At 34.8% G+C, this 18,211-nt stretch overlaps 1 protein-coding gene and 1 pseudogene across 1 annotated transcript; one reads left to right on the top strand and one right to left on the bottom strand.

The window, feature by feature from the left end:
* The first annotated feature begins 5,001 nt into the window (after positions 1 to 5,001).
* On the top strand, positions 5,002 to 8,213 carry LOC133688036 (uncharacterized). Its single transcript, XM_062107415.1, has 5 exons — positions 5,002 to 5,402; positions 5,811 to 5,850; positions 5,935 to 6,095; positions 6,185 to 6,901; positions 7,611 to 8,213. Exons 1-5 carry the CDS (start codon positions 5,193 to 5,195, stop codon positions 7,923 to 7,925), a joined length of 1,443 nt encoding a protein of 480 aa, XP_061963399.1. The 5' UTR covers positions 5,002 to 5,192; the 3' UTR covers positions 7,926 to 8,213.
* A 725-nt stretch (positions 8,214 to 8,938) lies between these two features.
* Positions 8,939 to 17,390, bottom strand: LOC133689956 (RNA polymerase II C-terminal domain phosphatase-like 2; annotated as a pseudogene).
* Between the last annotated feature and the right edge of the window lie 821 nt (positions 17,391 to 18,211).

Raw genomic sequence — 18,211 nt, 5'->3', positions numbered from 1 at the left:
TCGGGGTTATGATGATTCAGAAACGATGGAAAGAGTGTATAACCCAACTTCCTTTGGACCTCCCATTAAACCAACCAAAACTCGTGTATCCGGTCAAAAACCATCACCTCCGATCTTAGAAAGTCATCAAGTCAACGAAAATTTATTTTTATTCCTAAAAGCTGAAGCCAATAAGAATATCATAAGGTGAAACTTTAGATGTGAGAGCCTATAGTACTACAGTATGATGGGTTAATTGAGAATGTTTTGTGCGTGTGTGTTTGAAATTATGGTGCGGTGAAGGGTGGTAATTTTTTCTCGCCTTAAAAATAAAAAGAAAATATGTGAAACTTGCTTCTAATGATGATGATTTTGTGCATTAAATAAGTTTATACATTCATAAAACCTACTGCATTCAATCTTACTGAACTCTTAAATATATTCAGTTTGTTTTTACATTTTAAAAATATTTTAAAAAAAAATTAAGATTTTATTATTTTTTTTATTTCAAATTAATTATTTTGATATTTTCGGATCGTTTTGATTTGCTAATGTCAAAAATAATTTTTAAAAAATTAAAAATATTATTTTAATATATTTTTAAATAAAAAAAATTAAAAAAAACAATCACTTCAATATTTTCAAACATCCTTTTTTAGAGAGCGTATCACACTAGCTTCCAAGTCAACACCACTTCATAGTTGATTCAACATTTTCAAACATCCCTTTTTAGAAGATGTATCACACTAGCTTCCAAGTCAACACCACTTCATTGTTGATGGATTTGTTTATTGGTAATGAAAGTTTATATGCTAATCCTTAATTAATGATTTCATTGAATATGTGAGATTATGCCACCATGAACCACTTTCCCTAGGCACCGAATCTTGAAAGTTACAAGGAGTTGTAATGATATTCTTGAGTTGTTTATCCTATAGCTTTTAAATTCTATTCGATTTAAAGTTTAAATTCTAGATTTTAACTGAATTACTGAATCACTCAAATTAATTTTTATTTTAAAAAAAATTAAAACAACGTCGTTTTAGAAAAAAAAAACAAAAGTCAACAGATTGCAATTGAATTTTATCGGGTCAATCCATCAGATCATGACTTTTTCTATTTTTTTTCAACTCAGCTCGGTTCCAGTCCTGGATCAGCCGAGTCCCGAGTCAACCTGCTAGGCCGAGTTTCAAACTATAATTCAAACAATCAAGTCCATAAGATTTGTTTCCATGGTACATATGCCATCAAAACTTGAGATTTTTACTGGTTCATGTTGAGTTAAAAGCTTGAAAAAGAATGGCAAGGATTTAAAAAATGAGGAAGGAATATTGCAATTATTATTAGAAAGGGGTGTATAACGGAAATGAACTATGCACCCTCTCATTATAATTATAGCGTGGACTAAAAGATGGGGGGAAATGGAATATGAATGAACAATTGTTTTTTTTATTCTGGAACTTTTTTTCAATTACATCAATTTTTATCAAATGTACAACTGATTTCTTATGATTTATTATTGAAAAACATAGTTAAAAGATATAGAAATATAGTGCAGGAGCCGGCAAGTTGACATGGCCAATCTAAAATAAGCATGGAAAAGTTTTTTTGGTCCCTCTATTTTCACTTTTCTTCTAATACAGTCCCTTTAGTTTTTGGAAGTTGCATTTCAATTCACAACTTTATTTTACTCATTTTTTAGCCCTTGATTTAAGAGAGAAGAGAAAAAATAACCGGATTTTAATGGTGGAGAAAAAAAATTGTATCAATTTTAATGACAAAAGAAATCGATCTTGATATTAACAAGTTTCATTTGATCGAAAAAGTTCCAATGAGGAGTTTTTTAATCTTTATTTTTCCTGAGAGAGTAGAACTTGACCATGGAGTTTTTTTTAATTTGGGTTGATTTTTCATTTTGAAACCGATTTTTTTCAAGTTTAAGATCACAAAAGGTTTTTTAAGCACTTTAGATAGGTGCTTTTAGGTGAGATTTTGGATGGCAAATAGGTTTTCGGATCCAAAAAGTTAGATCTCATTTTTCAACCACCATTGTAGTTGTTGAGTTCTAGTGGTGCCATAAGCGACGAGTCATATGCTATAATAGACAACACGATGTTTATTGTTTTAAGAGAAAAGGGTATCTAACTTGCAGTATGCCCCTGAGCACTAAAAAAACAAACGGCGTGGCGTCTACTAACACATCATTTGATTATTTTAAAGAGAAATGGACAAACAACATGCCCAGGGAAAAAATATTTTTGATAGGAGTTTCTAGAGGTCGTTTACCTTAAAGTAGCTATGGAATCGCTACTTAGACCATCGAATCTTTAGATTTCAAAAATCTCATCCTGGAGCCCTGATTTTGACAGTTTTCTGATTTGTTTTACGAATCAATTAACCGGTTAGTTCTAAGTTTAATTAATGTCGCAATTGTAAACCATGATATTAATTAAAACTTTATTACTATTCAGAAACGCGATATTTAATTAAATGTCGCGTTTCAAAATCATGACTTTCAAAAACATGTCATTTTACCCAAACTTTTTATCACTATTCATTTTTTTAATTTTATATGCTAGTTGTCCAATTTATCCCTAATTTGTCATTGAGATATGATTCCATACTAGGTTTTTTAACCTAGATATTACGATTAGATTAGGTGCAGCAAAAATATGATTGTTTGGGGAGTTGCATGCAAACCATTACTCCCCAAACAATGCTTCCTACACTCGAGAACTTCCTCCCATTTGAAAACGTATAATAAGGTGTTGGAACTTGCAAGTCTCAGGCTTAGCCCCACAGCTGGCCAACATCAAGTTGAAAAAAATATAAAATGTCTTTATTTAAAACAAAATTTTTTTTTAAAAAAAAAATTACAGTTGACTCAGTTGCATCTCCTCAAGACTTGATCAAGTCAATTACATTACAGACATACATATAAAGTCACAGATTTAATTAAATTAACATTTATCCTTATTATAAAAATAAAAAATAAAAAATAAAAACATTCACTCGGAGTAGACTCCAAATCAACGTCACATAAAAATGTCAAGTTTAATAACTATTCTTCCGAATGCTCCAACACTCTAAAATTTTATTTTTATTATATTTTGATCTTTAATTGTTGAGAGAATAGAGAAAAAGTTTTTTATTATCTATATTTTGACTACAGAAATGCTAATCTTTGATTCATCAAGAAAAGAGGTAATCAATGAATGATGTTTGAGTCTCTGTTCATGAAGGAAAAAATAGGTTAGGGTTCTAAAAGATTTTTTTTTATTCTATTTGTTTTTTAGTTTTTGAAGTGATTAGAAAGTATTTTGAATTATAAACAGAGTTATTAGATTCTTGTGATATTTTTAGATAATAACGAGCTGAAAATAGGAGGGTTATCAAAATACCTTAAGAATCAGTTTTTCAGCTATCAAAGATAGTTTGTATTTATTATAGTGGATGAAATATGATCTTTCCTAGGAACAATATGTTGATTTGTTTATTATTACTTTTTTAAATAAAACTAGGCATGCTTGGGGCAATATCCGGTGTCTTTTAGCTCTCGTCTTTTTAATATTTTTTTATTATTTTTTGATAAGCTGGGTGTCCGGGTTAGTTTACACGCACTACGACTAAGTTTTGAATTTATTAAACACCCTGCAAGTCTAGTAAACAGGTAAGACACCGTGAAAATGACAAACATGCATAAAAAAGATCGAACCCAAGTGCAGAGGAAGGAAACAAGTCCCTTCCCCCACTAGGCCACAACCTCAAGTGCTCCTATTAATATTTTTATTTTTTAAATAAAATTATCTTTAAATAAATAATTATAATGATGTTTCAAAAATCATTTAATCATGCCATATTTTTTTAAATAAGATTAGACTTTTATGGTTATATTTGAAATTTTTTTAATAATTGTTTATGGAACTAATATGCATAATATTTTTAAAAAAACTTGTACATGAATATCCAATGAGAATAAAAAAAACATTTTCTTGTCAGTTTTTTATATTTTCTCCATAAATTACTTATTCTTATATTTTTTATAGTCATATAATGACATTATTTTTTATTTCTTTGTTGAAAATTGATTAATTGTTCATGATAAGTTCTTATATGAAAAACCACATTGCAAATAAAAAAAACATTTTTATCAACATTAAAAATAAATAAAGAATAACGAAAACCATGTTTTTTATTAAAAAAAATCATGGTTTTGACAAATAAATAAAATGCATAAATAAAAAGAGAGAACATTGATTAAAAAAAATATTTCCTAATCTAGAATTAAAATTATTTCAGATATTCTTAAAATTTCTAAAAAATCAAATAAATTTTAAATTTTTTTTTTTTTTTTGAGAATGGATCCCAAGATCGCTCGAGACAAAATAAATAGTGAAATGCTAAAACTACTGAATGATCGATATATAGATTCTCATCTCAACGATGTCCAGTAAGCACATAATTGGCAATTGGTTGCCCTAAACTATGAGCCCAACTTACATGAGGCCCACAGTACCCATTTTTGGTAGCCCAGTTTGTTACAGCCACACTACCTCTTTGTGTTCCGGACATTCTGGTCAGAGATATATTGAGTATCCAAGCGCCAGCGTGTCATGTCAGTATTAAAAAATAGCATATATAAATATATATTATATCTTGTTTAACACCCATTAAATTAAATAAAGTAATTATTAATTAAAAAAATTCACTCATTCAAATTGGCTCGAATTAATATTCACCGAGACTTTAGGATAACTATTCTAATGCCGCCCATGATAAAGGTGATTTTATGCATGTCCTAAAGAAGTTCATAATGAATTATAGGCCTCAAATTTTCCCAAATTGCTCTTGCTAAATTTCCATGCTGGAATAGGAAGAACTTGCCAAGTAGAATCCTTCTTGTTCAATGGTATAAAAAATAAATTATTATCCGAAATTGATGGTGGGGGTTGAAAGGGAGCAGAGCACCGACGGTGACCTTAAAAACCTACTATAGTACTGTACCGATAATTTATTAATGAGGGCTCCTCCAGGTGCTAAGTCTCTCACACGTGTCAGGCCTCCACATTCATTTTATCAACTCTCTCGACTCGAGGCCCTATCATCCATCTCCCAGGCTCAATGAATCAACAGACAAAACAAAACAAAACAAATCAATCATCAGTTCTCTGCTCTCCACTGCTTCGCAACTGAACTACTGTTGTTTTCAAGTGATGGAAACCCTAGCCAGTTCTTTTTCAAAGATCACCCTTCACAAAAATGGAGACAGACCCTTTTTCTCATCCAGAGAATTGAGACACGAAATTAGTATTTTTCCATCAAAGAAGCTTGTTCATAATGTTGGCTTCTTGCACTGCCTATGTGTGAAACATAAGCCTATCTGTACAATTCGTGTTTCTTCTTCTACCTCACCTGAGCCCCAGGCATGCGCTCTTTTCTTTTCCTTCTCTCTTGCTCTATGTATGTCATAGCTTTCAAGTTTCAGCTTTCCTTTTTGGGTCTCCAAAACTTTCTGGAGTGGTTCCTTTTCTTGTCCCTTATTAATTTTATTTATTCTCACTTGTTGGAGATGTATTCAAAATACTCATGAAAGCAGACTCAAAGATGTTTTCTTGACAAGTTTTCAAAAGAGAAAACAGAGTCCTTGGGAGAATTATATCAAAGACAGAGAAAATATGCTTAAAACACTTATCTTTAACCTTTACTTGTGTTTATTTCTCTAAAGCAGTTGTAGTTGATGATGTTACAAGGTGCTTATGGGGTTAGGGTTTATTGTGTATGTACTTAAAATTCAGTATAAAATCTAAACTGGTTTTAATTTCTTCTTTTAGGTAGACTTGGAGACCGGAGATGATCAAAACCATGAAACAAGTAAGTATTCTTTTTCTTGTTTGGCCCTTGAGATCTTTTGGTCAATCCTTGGTCTCAGCTTGGCATGCTTATCTCTGAGTGCAGATGAATCAAAGACAGTTCGTGTCAAATTCCAGCTACAGAAAGAGTGTTCCTTTGGCGAGCAATTTACCATAGTGGGGGATGATCCTCTGTTGGGATTATGGGATCCTGGAAGTGTAATACCATTGAACTGGTCAGATGAGCATCTTTGGACTGTTGAACTGGTAAGCAGAAACTACTAGACGATGTATAAAATGTTGTTACTTTTAGAAAGATTTGATGATGTGCTGATGCGTTTTAATCTTTTATGTAGGATTTACCGGTTGGAAAATCCTTCCAGTTCAAGTTCATACTGAAAGGTATTGGTGGGGGAATTTGCTGGCAACCGGGTCCTGATCGGGTTCTCCAAACTCAGGAAACTGATAATACAATCGTAGTTCGGGAAGATTGGGAAGATGCTGCATTGCAGAAGGTAACAGAGGAAGAACCATCTGCTAATGGGACTGAGGAACCTTCTGTCAACCCAGAAATGCTGATTGTCACTGAGAACTTGATTCATCAAAAGGAAGAATTGGTTTCTGATGCAAGCAATGGAGGAGTTACTATGAATGTGAGTTCTAACCCGGAAAAGAAGCCAACTCCAGTGACTTATGAGAAACGTATTGTTGCTGATAACATTTCTCCTATGCAAGAGAAGCCTGTAGCAATTGTAGCAGATAACATACGTTACTCAGAGGGGGCTTCTGCTGTGAATAAAGTGTTAGTTGAAAAGAGAACTAAGTCAAACAAGAGTACGGTGATCAGAGAGGGTGTTGTCAGAAATGATGATGCTCCAACAGCCATAAACTCATCAAAGTCTGACGTCGGAGGAAGTGTGGTTACTCACGAAGGAGATCCTGTTCTGGTACCTGACTTGTCTGCAGTATCAGTTCTTCCAAATGAAGCAGCTAATGACAATGAAGGTGAGAGAAGTCCGGCCTTTCATGCCTCTGTTGGAGTTGATGAAGTTGAGAATCACAATTTCCTACAGGTAACTGCCTGATTAATGCGTACTCCATTGTCTTTTTCTTCGTTTCTGCTACCAATTTGGCTTTGAATGAAATAAAGTTATTGGACATTTCCATTGGCCGATTTCTCTAGTGCTAGGGGATTCACTCCAAAGAAATAATCTGGCACTGGCTTGTATCTTCTTGAAAAGAAAAAACTATCCAGAACCAATTAACTCTGCCAAAAGGAATGGAACAAGAAAGATCCTCTCTTCCCTCTCACTTTGTCAATTGTATACTAGTATTCTGGACAAGTTAAAAAAAACAGAGCTTCATGTTCCCTTGTTCTGTAGAACCAGGATCCAAAAATGCTGTGCCCCTGGCACTTTAGACCGGTACATTTTTGTTGTAAACATCATATGCGAGAGAACAGCAGAACTCTTTGTCAAACAATGAAATATGCTACCGAGAGCTATTGCTTTGAAATGTGCAAGAAGTTCTAATAGTAACTTGAAAGCCACCACCATTTCCATAAAATGAGAAACGCTCGAGGAAAGAAAAAAGCATCAACCTACTCCAAGCACAAATCTCCTCAGATGGTTGCTTGTTTACAACTACTCGGGCACTCATACAAGCACGCTAAGGCTATTGCAAAGTGCATATTACTGGTCTGATAGATCTTGTGATACATTTTATGGCATTTCTGCCCATTATGCTCTTCTTATCAATTAACTGAGTTGTCATAATATTCAGTTTGATGAGACGCATGAAATTGGTGACAAACCACTTCGGGAAGAAACAGTTAATGGTTTCATTGACGGGGAGCAGCACGGTAACGAAGTCAGACGTAAGCTACTGGCGGAAGAAGAAAAGCGTGATACTGATGATGACAATCCACATCGAGGAGAAACAGTCAATGGATTCAGTGATGAGAAGCAGCATGGCTATGAACTCGTATGCAAGCCACTGGCCCAAGAAGAAAAGAAGCAAGAGCTAGTTATAAATAGTATTGTTCAAAATGACCTGCACTGGATACGGAAGCTGCTAACCAATTTAGGATTTCTTTAGCTTCAAGAAAATTTATTCTGTGCCTGATTCCGTGCTACTACTTGGTTGTCTACAATTTTTAAGTGGCCTGGCAAATAGGAGGCAGCGAGACAATTGCAGGTGTTAGTGTAGAAATTTATGACTAAGCCATGATGTTGTTGTAAATTTTTCTACTAGATTGCAAGAAAGATGCTGTTATTGTCACCTGGATATTGAAGTTTGTATTTATATGTTGAGTGTTTAATGATTTTAACTTCCCAAAGTTGTTTCATAAAATGAAATAATAGTAATAACCAGCTGCTTGTATCATCTCTCTCCCTCCCTCTTGGTTCTCCCTGAAATAAAAAACCCTAGCATGGGTGAAAGAATCATAGGAGTCAACCTTTTCACTTTTCTTCCATGATTTTTTTTTAATTAATATGAGTGTTTGGATTAATTTATGTGTATTTTAATTAATTTTATAGATTTTCAAAATCTTTAATAGCCCTAAAATTTATGAAATTGAAAACTTAAGATTCGACCTCCTACACTTCTAAAAAAAAATCTTAATCTAGTTGTAAATGATTCTAGATCCGATTTAGTTTTTATCTTCTTCTTTGAATAAAAAATTTGCTATTACATTTGACGATTTGAAAGAGATTGGTACTCTCTAACAATCATGAAGTGAGAAGGATCTTTCATCCATGAAGTTTTATACTGTGGTCTATTCCTATCGCTTGATGATTCCTATTTTAAGAAGTCCTTCTAGTTTGTTTATTTTTTTTAATTTGCTATTACATCGAGTTTTCGAGTTTTCTATAGTTTTTAACTTTGTTATTTTGAAAATTATACTTTATATTTTTAATCAATAAAAAATTTCAAATCAAAATCAAATAATTAAATTAGCCTCGTAACACATGTTGCACGCTCTCTTTTCTCTAGTCACAAACAACATTCTCCCTCTCTCTCTCTCTCTTCCAATCTCTTCCCCTTCCTTCTCTCTCTTTATCTCTTTCTTGTTTCAATCAAAACCCTAAATAATAACACACGGAAGATTAGAGTCCAGACCATCCATTTTTTTCAGTAGATTTTTCTAACAAAGAAAATTTCACAAGATCCATGAGAAAATTCAACTACAAAGTTTCAAATTTTCCATATAAAGTAAAACCCATAATTTCACCTATTCACTTCCTCACTTAGTCTCAAAACTTCCACCTGCAAAAATAATTAAAACCCATAATTTGTTACAGAAGCAATAGGAGTAGTAACGTGAGCTGGAAGTAAAGAAGTGAAATAACAAAGGAAAGAAGAATGGCGGGGAAAGATGTAATAGTTGACTGGTATAGAAAAAGCATGGGAATAAAAGTAGTTAAAGATTGTAACAGATTCATTAGTTGGTTGGAGTAGAGGTATAAATAAGACAATGATGTAAAGAAGAGTTTAGTTTTTGAATGATTTTCTAGTCAGCATGTTGCTCGTGATTTCGTCAACAAAAATACAAGAAGCTGACTTCACTTTATGGTGAGAAAACAGAGGGGAGAAAGGTAGAAACTCTAGTTTTGAAACAGTGGATCCTACTTTATACATGAATTGTATTTTGTGGGGTGGATTCCTCTTGTAGAACCAGTTGAACATGTTTATTTTTTAAATGTAGGAAAGCCTCGAATTAATATCGCTCGTTTCCGGGGGATGTATCTCACAACTAGGAACATGTGCCTTGGTGTATATGCAATTCTCAGGAGGGTGTTCCTGCTTTATTCGTAATCCTCAAACAGATTCCAGGAAGGTTATACAAGGTTGCTGATAAAAATGGGGGAAATTTAGTTATTGTGGTGTTCATTCAAGGATCTAAGTTACATGAATTCTCAGTTTGGTTGATTTTGTATTGCAAATGAAGTGTTTGGTGAAATAACGCTATGAAACTTTACCTCTTCTCTAATTTTTGGCAAAGCTGTAATATTGATTTAGAAACAAAGTAGTAACTATACGTTTAATGGAAAAGTTGTAATATTAATATTACAATAATTATTTAATCATCAAATAGAATATGATGACAATATTATAAATACTTCTATATTTTTTATTGATTTTTTTTAGCATGTCAGTATGGGGATACAAAATATTATGAAATTATTAACTTTATGATATAAAATATAATTTCAAAAAGAACAAAGGTAATATATATATATATATATATATATATATATATAAAGAACAAACTATATTATAATTAATCTAACCTTTTATCATTATTGTTGGTTGTTTTATTTAAGTTTTTATTCCATTAATAAGTTGTAATTTCCATAATAATCCGATTTTGAAAATAATGGTGCATTTTTTTATTGAAAGAAATTATAGTATAAACTATAAAATTGATGTGCAAGCAGAAGGGCCTATTTTACCTGTAAAGCTTCATTTTCTGTCCAGTCATGGAAATGCTACTGTCATCTAATTATAGTTCCAGGAGGCAAGGATCCTGCACCAACACATAATTGATGGTTGATTCTTCTGTAATGATAGATAGCGCATGTTTCTGATGTCAGAGCAATTGGCCGACACTTCCCTCCTACATACAAAGATGAAAGCAGCGGGTAACCTCGAGAGTGACAAGTCAACGGAGATTCTGGAACTTGTCCCTCGCTCCGGTGATTCTGGAACTTGTCCATCGCTCCGGTTGGCAATAATTACCTTTATTAATTCTGTCTCGTTCAAGGGGCAGAGAAGCATCATCATAGTGAAATGATATCACAATGCACTTGAAACAATGTTGCTCTGTTACCAAAGACGCATCCTCTGTAGTCTGCATTGAAAATCTTAAAATCGAAACCAATAAAAAATAATAGTCTTGCAAACATCAATGGTAACTTGACATTTTTTAATTAGATCGAGGTATGCCCACGGGTAACTCCCAGGGTGAATAGCTCCATATGCAGCAACATTTGTGTTAAACCACCGTTGCTTTCTTAAGGTGCTCCGCTGAAAGCTCTCTGCCCCAGATTATTTTTCATCACCTGCCAGCGAAAAAGTGACGCATAGAAACTTTTTTGCATTTAATCACTGTAATAAATTAGGTTCTAACAGAGCTGGAGTTACTGATTCTCCCAGCAAGGACCATCTGACCTGTTGATCCTGACACCAAGTCCTCGAGTCAATACCAAGTTTTCTCGATATTAACGACCCTTGGCCCTTTCAAAATTCAGGCTTAAAGAGCTATTCGACTTTTCAGCCTCCAGATGTGGCTTGAAAAGGAATGGAACGTGTTACAGCGGGCAACCGGCCAGCCACGTTCTCTCTCAAGGATCGGCATAGACCATTCCATGTGAGCAAAAATGTGCTTGCCTTTCGATAGAATTGAACTGCTAAACAAAAAGCGACCAGTTTTTGGTTAAATGCTTTAAGAATATGCAAACACTAAGCTGCCATCTTACAAACAATCAAAAGTATTTACAATTGATGAGCTATAAATTATTTTATAAGAAATACTAGCAGCAAAAATAAATAAATCCAGTGGCTACCTAAACTAGACAAGAAGAGGTTCTGTAACAAGCGGACGGTAGAAGCTGCTTTTGCCAGAACGGCTCTGCCCTCATCATCCACCAAAAATTGGAAGGAGGGAGAAAAAGGATAAAATATGCCAATCTTTCCAGAAGATAACAAAATCCAGGTGCAGCATTATAGATCCAAACAAATAAAACCTTTGATCATTCCTCATTTTCCCAATTTTATGGCTTTTATGAAACATGATTCCCGTTATTGGGTTGCTGAAAGGGTAGACTTTGTGAACCGCGCAGTTTTTCCTTTGACCGTTTACTTAGTATAGATTGAGGCAATCTGGAAAGATTAAGCAACCATATCGGGAAGGCATGCACAATAATTAGATTTCTACAACTAGCAACTCAAGTAGGAAGCAACCAAGCTTCCAAAAAATGACCAACTCACCATCATGTATCTCCAAACTAGACATGCAATAATTCTCCATGACAAGAATGCAAATGCCGAGACCAGATTTCTTCATAAGATACACAACAAGAAAAAAAAGTTCACAACAATACAAATTGCCAGGAATAATTCATGCTCTACAAAGATTTGATAATAGATAATAAAGGAATCACAAACAAAGGTACAAAAATGTCATGACAATGCATCAAATTAATCAGAAAAGAAACACCTCACCCTACAATTTCCTTCCAACTTGCACCCCAGAGAGTAGCATAGATTCATAATTCCAAATGAATCTAATTTCCATGGGGGATGACATTCAAAAAGCACATGCCATACACGAATGGTACAAGACAGCATGCAGAAGTTCCACAATAAGGTATAGAAAAATGAAAGACAGGGCAAAAAGGTTCAGCAAGGAGTATACATGAAAGTACAAGTGTGAAAATCCCAGGACAGGACCCCAAAAAAAATCCTTCAGACACGACGTTCAGAAAGGCAAGAACAATCCATCTGTGAGACACTTAACACAAGCTTCGCAACTCCCAAACCACCTCAATAAGCCAACCCTAGGACTGAATTCACCACTATAGAGCCCATTGAATTCCATGTGTTCAGATAAATCCGCTTCATGACTCAAAAAAGAAATGAAATCCAATTTACCGAAAACACAGTCAAACTATTGGTTCGAACACAATCACTAGTCACACCAATCCCATTCCTCAAAAACTAGTTGGAAAAACGTTTCTGCCCTACTCCCTCTATGTCATTATGAGATCAAATTTACAATCGATTCACTATAAAAGGAAGGATTTTTTTTACATTACCTAGGGGAGTTGGCACACTTCTGCTGTTGATTATTTACCATATTGGATGTACTCCCAAGTTCAGCATCAGCAACCTGCAAATCATTTGTCAAGAATATAACAGATGCATATTAGGCATACAGACAATGTAAAGTAATAGAAAGGGATTGCTTATGGCATTCTATTAATCTAAAAAGTGAGGAGGCATTTAACAAACTTAAAATAGTGATTACACGTTTAAAAATATTTAGTCCTTCAAGTTCACAGTCAGTCAAGTGCCAAATCACCCAGAACAAAAACAAAAAGTTTTTCCAACACATAACAGGACAGAGAGAGGCTTTCGAAACTAACAAAGACTGGTGATACAATGGGCCACATGAGAAGTCAGAAAAAAACTAAAATAAATAACTGCTGGCTTCAAAATTATGGAAGATAAAGAAGTAAACAGACACTCCCAATGAACATGACAATAAAATGGTAAATCAACTCTAAAGGGATAGCTGATTCAACATGGCTACACCCTTACATTTATACCAGCAAAACTAACTGAAATTTCCCCAATGAAAAAGAAATTGCAAGAAAGAATTGGATGGGAGAACAGACAATTGGCAAAGAGAACGTAACAATGGATTTCAAGTATTTATTCAACTACAGTTACAGCACCAAAAATTTCTGTCCTCGAAGTAAAGTTCTCAGATAATCACAAATATAAAAATTACAAAGCTCATGAATTACGCTGAAAATGTTCTCACAGTATCAAGAACCAGAAATACAGGGGGGGTAGGCAGAGAACAAATTTTAACTGACCTCAACAGAAAATTGCAAATCTTTACTGGTGCTTACAACAGACTTGAACTCCACCTGCACATCAGGAGATGATCAATGATCAATAGAAATAAAGAGATAAGGCAACCACGATCAAGCCTGGAACTAATCAGTACCTTGGATCTGCATCCTTGTCCAATTTCTTGCAGCACTCCAATGGACAAGTGGGATGGTAGCAGGTTGAATTTCCCAGCTTCAGCTTGAAACTCTCTGCTACTAGAGGAAACGTGATTCTGAGACACACCAACCTCTGAAAAAAAAATCATATGGATTAGAATGGCCTTCATACCGAGTACAGTAACCAGTGGCTTTGTCATCACTTCTGAATAAGTTCCATATTGATACATCTATAAGTTCGATAAATTGTTCTGTTATGGCATTTTCTTGTCTCTCAAAAGGCTCCCATCTTTTGATGTTTAGATCATTTGATCCTCAATTTTGAAGAAAGAATTGAAAATTGTAACCAATTAAGATCAAAAGATGGATTCCAATACATATCCACACACACTGAGCAGGCCTAATGGATCAATACAAAGCAAGCATTAATTACTTGGCACTTCAAACTATTATAGTTCTAAACAATTCATATGCTTGAAGACTGACCTCCAGCAGGAAGATACTGTTTATGCATGTCATTTCCAGCAAGTGCCTGCAAATAAATGAAGATCTTACTCAGTTTCTAATCTCACAACAATCCCTATGCATCAAAAACTGAAAATAGCAAGGACTTCGAAACATAAATTCAAATCAACTTCAGACAACCTCTTCATCCTTCGATTCTGAAGCAGGTGACACAAAACCAGAGGAAGCATAGGCTGATGCGCCATGAGCAAATGGATTCTGTGTTCCTCGCAGCTTATCAGATTTTAAAGAATCCAATTCTTGAGCTATTGCTGAAGGTCGGTAATTTGATTCTGCTTTGCCAATATCTTCTTCCACCAACCAGCATCCCTGAAGCTGTAGAGAGGATGATGATATTGCTACAGGTACTCTAGAAAGAAGCGGGGGTTGACCTGAATTTTGATTGCTTAAATCTTGTCTAACAGGATCGCCAAGTAAACTAGGTTCTGAAATACAGTGGTTTAAATTATGGGAAGTAAGTTAAAATGTACTCTGATGCTACATACAAGCACAAAAAAAAATCAAAACCAACTGAGTTCCATACTCTGAGAAGGCAAGAGTCTTGCCGACGAGGTCAGTCCAACGATATTTGGAATTATTGCTACAGGAGGCTGGGGGATTTCAGATCTCAATTCAGCACTGTTTGTTATAGAATGAGTTACTGGGTCCATAACATTCTTGTCATCCTGAAAGATTTAAGAATTTAAGTACAGGCTGCACAAATTTATCAAGTTTTGTTACTTGTCAAACGATAGAAGAAACAGAAAACCTCTTGCTTGTAAGTGCATATGTTTAATATTGCTTTGCTCTAATTTGTTAGAAGCACATGCAGTATTCAGAATGAACCTCGTATTTCTCAGGTAAAGGCAAGCAAGCTTTTCTCTCAACTAAGTCAGATCAAGTTCATGAGTCTCTTCAACATGATGTTTTGGAACTTAATGATTGGTGCAATCTCCGTTCAGCTTCAATGCCACTCATCCCTTCACTAAAGGGGGCATTGCTATTGCCATTGGGTACAAAACCACTATCCTGTGATTCATGAAAATGACTGTCACAACTTAAGAATACAATTAGAATGGGACTTGAAGAACCTAATATCTCAATACAAATACCTCTGCCATCATGTAGTTGATCACATCAGGAGGAGGAGGTAAGCTTTTCACCTCGTCTTCATAAAAGACTTCAGACATTCTTCGAAGTAAGATCTCATCAAATTCTCTATAAACATAACATGTCACAATGCAATCATAAATAATCTCATACACTCACAGTAACATAAAATACTTTAAGTGTATAAAGTTAGCATCTCTTACTTAAAGAAACAACCTCTGACATTGCATGCAACATTTCTTGCCACACATAAGACTGGAATGGCGTTCGCCGTCTATAGAATAGAGAGTGAGCCTAATAAACATTTTTACTTCGAAAGAAACACGAGAAAAAGAAAGAACAGATTTTAACAAATAAGTTCACAAAGATATTTTCTAGTACCTCTGCTTGAGGAGCATAATAAGGAGTAAATGCAGGAACTACATGAACTCGAGGTTGATCCATGTCTTCCCAGACCTTTAACCGATCATCAATTACCATTGCCATCTTTGGATGGCACATGCATCTTGGAAGACATTTAATAAACATTTCCTGGAGCCTGCTACAATAAAAGTATTCTAGTCATTGGTAAAAGCAAGGTGGCTGACATGACAACTCAATAATAATGCATTCCAGGTCGTTTATGTGCTGTACCACTTCTATTTAGCAAACGTTTGTCTACTTTGGCTTTCAACCATCTACCTTCACATTTAAAACTAGTGTAAAAAAACTATATGCCAGATTCACCAAAACACAATCGAAGAAATTTTAACTACATTTCACAACAGATAATCAATTATGTATCAAACTTCCAAGCAAAATTGGAAGTCAATATATTCTAAAATGGTAGCGATCCTTTACTTGCCTGATTTAACACAAACTACGGGGTCTGAGAGTTGCTTTGAAGCTATCAGGTGAGCCTCCGGGCCAAGAAGCCTCCACATTTCTAAGGCACAATCTCTTTCAGCCATCGTACAAACATAAACTTCAAACCGTTTGCGTCCTTTTGCAGTTAAAAAACTTCTCAAATCTTCCCATGCAGGCCTTAATCTCACAAGCACACTTGTATCACGAATCTACATAAACAAATTACCACTAATCACTTGACTCTCATATCAGAAAACTCAGAATGGCTAACAACAAACCAAGGAGAAGTCACTTTCCTACTTTATTGCAAGAAAAGTGACAAAAAAATGTCAGCTAAAAAGTAAAATCAAGCCATGCCTTGAGAAGTATGAAACCTTCCAAGCTAAAAACTTTTGGGAAGGCACAGAAGTAAGGTCGAACTGATCTAGAAGAATGGCCGTACAAATTTGGCCAAAATCAAAAGTTATTCTATGAAAATTGAGAACTCTCTAAAAGAAAGTATAATTTTAACAGATGGGTGAAAATATAATAAAAAAATGTAAATACCAAACCAAAATACAGAAATACATCTATTTTTATATAGACACGTCACATCAGGTACAAGTTTTATACTGCCTGATGACATCATGACGATGAAAGCAAGTAACATGAAAACAATTACACTTGATTTGATCTTCTCCTAGCTTGAGGAAAAACTTTGATAAGTAATAGTAGGCATGTAAAAGGTTTAATAGTTCCAAATAATGTAATCAAGCTACAAACCTCATCCTCATTTCCACTCAATTAACATCAAATACTCACTATTCGAACACTTTTTAAAAAAATATATCATAAAAATAACAAGTAGACAATTCCACGGAACAAGTGAACAATAGTAAAAAACCTCAATAAACAAATAACATCACGCAAATTATACCTCTGAATTGATGCGAGTGAGAACAATGTTTTTCTATGGCAATCTAATCACAGGTCTAACAACTCTCTCGTGGCCATCTGATAATCGCAGAACCTCCTCCAATTGAACCTTACACGTCTTTCCATTATCCATAACAACATCACTCTCTATGTACTGCTTCAAAAGCAACCGATCATCGATATACCTCTTCATCTCTGCATACATTCCCGATACCCTCATCAGATCCATGATTGATTGTGCGATCCAAACCCTAAGAGCCTCAATTCTATCCTCAAACGACTTCATCGTATTCGCAACGATAAGTGTCTCATCAAGATCGAACACAATAGAAAGACAACGCATATTTAGCATCCGTAGACACGAATTGTATAATCCTACAGGTGCCGCAAAGCATCAAAAACACGGAAACTTCTTTTGCTTACTTGGCATTGCCACTAAATGAATCTCCTCGTCTCCAATTAAAACCACAGCAGTCTATAATAACAAAAAAAAAAGTCAAGAACATCGCATTCTCACTTCTTCAATTCTTAAATAGAACTACAAAATTAAGCATGCTTAATTACACAAAACTTTCAACTAATTGAATCAATTAAGCTCTAAATCAGGGGAAAATAAAAGGAAAAAATAATACAGACCTTGACTTCATGGAAGCAAGAGGCATGAAGATTGATCAAATGTGACTGTTCCGTAGGAGAAGACGATTCGAGCTTGCAACGGACGGAAAATGGAGAGATTGTTTGGAGAACTGGAAGAGGAGGACAGCGCTCACTTTGTTGAGAGATGTGGTGGATTCGAATCTCGTTGTTTGGGAACTAGAATTTCTGTTCCGTCGCCAGAAATTACCAGCAGTAAATGATGATAAAGTGACAGGAACAGCAATGCCTGCGGATTTGCTATGTTTTCTCTCTATGACTCACTTCTGCTGGTCTCTCCTGCCAGGCCTTTAGAGGCGCACAGACCCTCTCTCAACTTGATGCTTCTCTGTCTAAGTGGTTTTAAAAAGAAGGGCGATAGGGCGGGGAGGTGTATTTATAGGAGAATGTGGCAGTTCAATTCATGAGTGCTTTGTCAGAGCTTACGAAAATACTTTTTTATATATATATATGGATAACTTTGCCCTTGGCCAGCTAAAGTGGAGGTCTGAAAGGTATTGGATACGTGGATTGTGATGAGGTGGCGACATAGGAAGGACAGCTTAGGACCGCTTGATCTTTCCAATTTTTAATTCAAAATAATTTTTGTTTGCCTCTCCTTAGATTAATGGT

The sequence above is a fragment of the Populus nigra genome, chromosome 3, assembly GCF_951802175.1.
Source record: "Populus nigra chromosome 3, ddPopNigr1.1, whole genome shotgun sequence".
Lineage (NCBI taxonomy): Eukaryota > Viridiplantae > Streptophyta > Magnoliopsida > Malpighiales > Salicaceae > Populus > Populus nigra.
This window is presented reverse-complemented; position numbering and strand designations above follow the sequence as displayed.

What these genes read in the sequence shown, in the direction of transcription:
- LOC133688036 (XM_062107415.1), top strand. Translation starts at nt 5,193, where the DNA reads ATGGAAACCCTAGCCAGTTCTTTTTCAAAGATCACCCTTCACAAAAAT. An exon ending in TGATCAAAACCATGAAACAA is followed by an intron (nt 5,851 to 5,934) that starts GTAAGTATTCTT and finishes CTCTGAGTGCAG; the next exon opens with ATGAATCAAAGACAGTTCGT. An exon ending in AGAATCACAATTTCCTACAG is followed by an intron (nt 6,902 to 7,610) that starts GTAACTGCCTGA and finishes CATAATATTCAG; the next exon opens with TTTGATGAGACGCATGAAAT.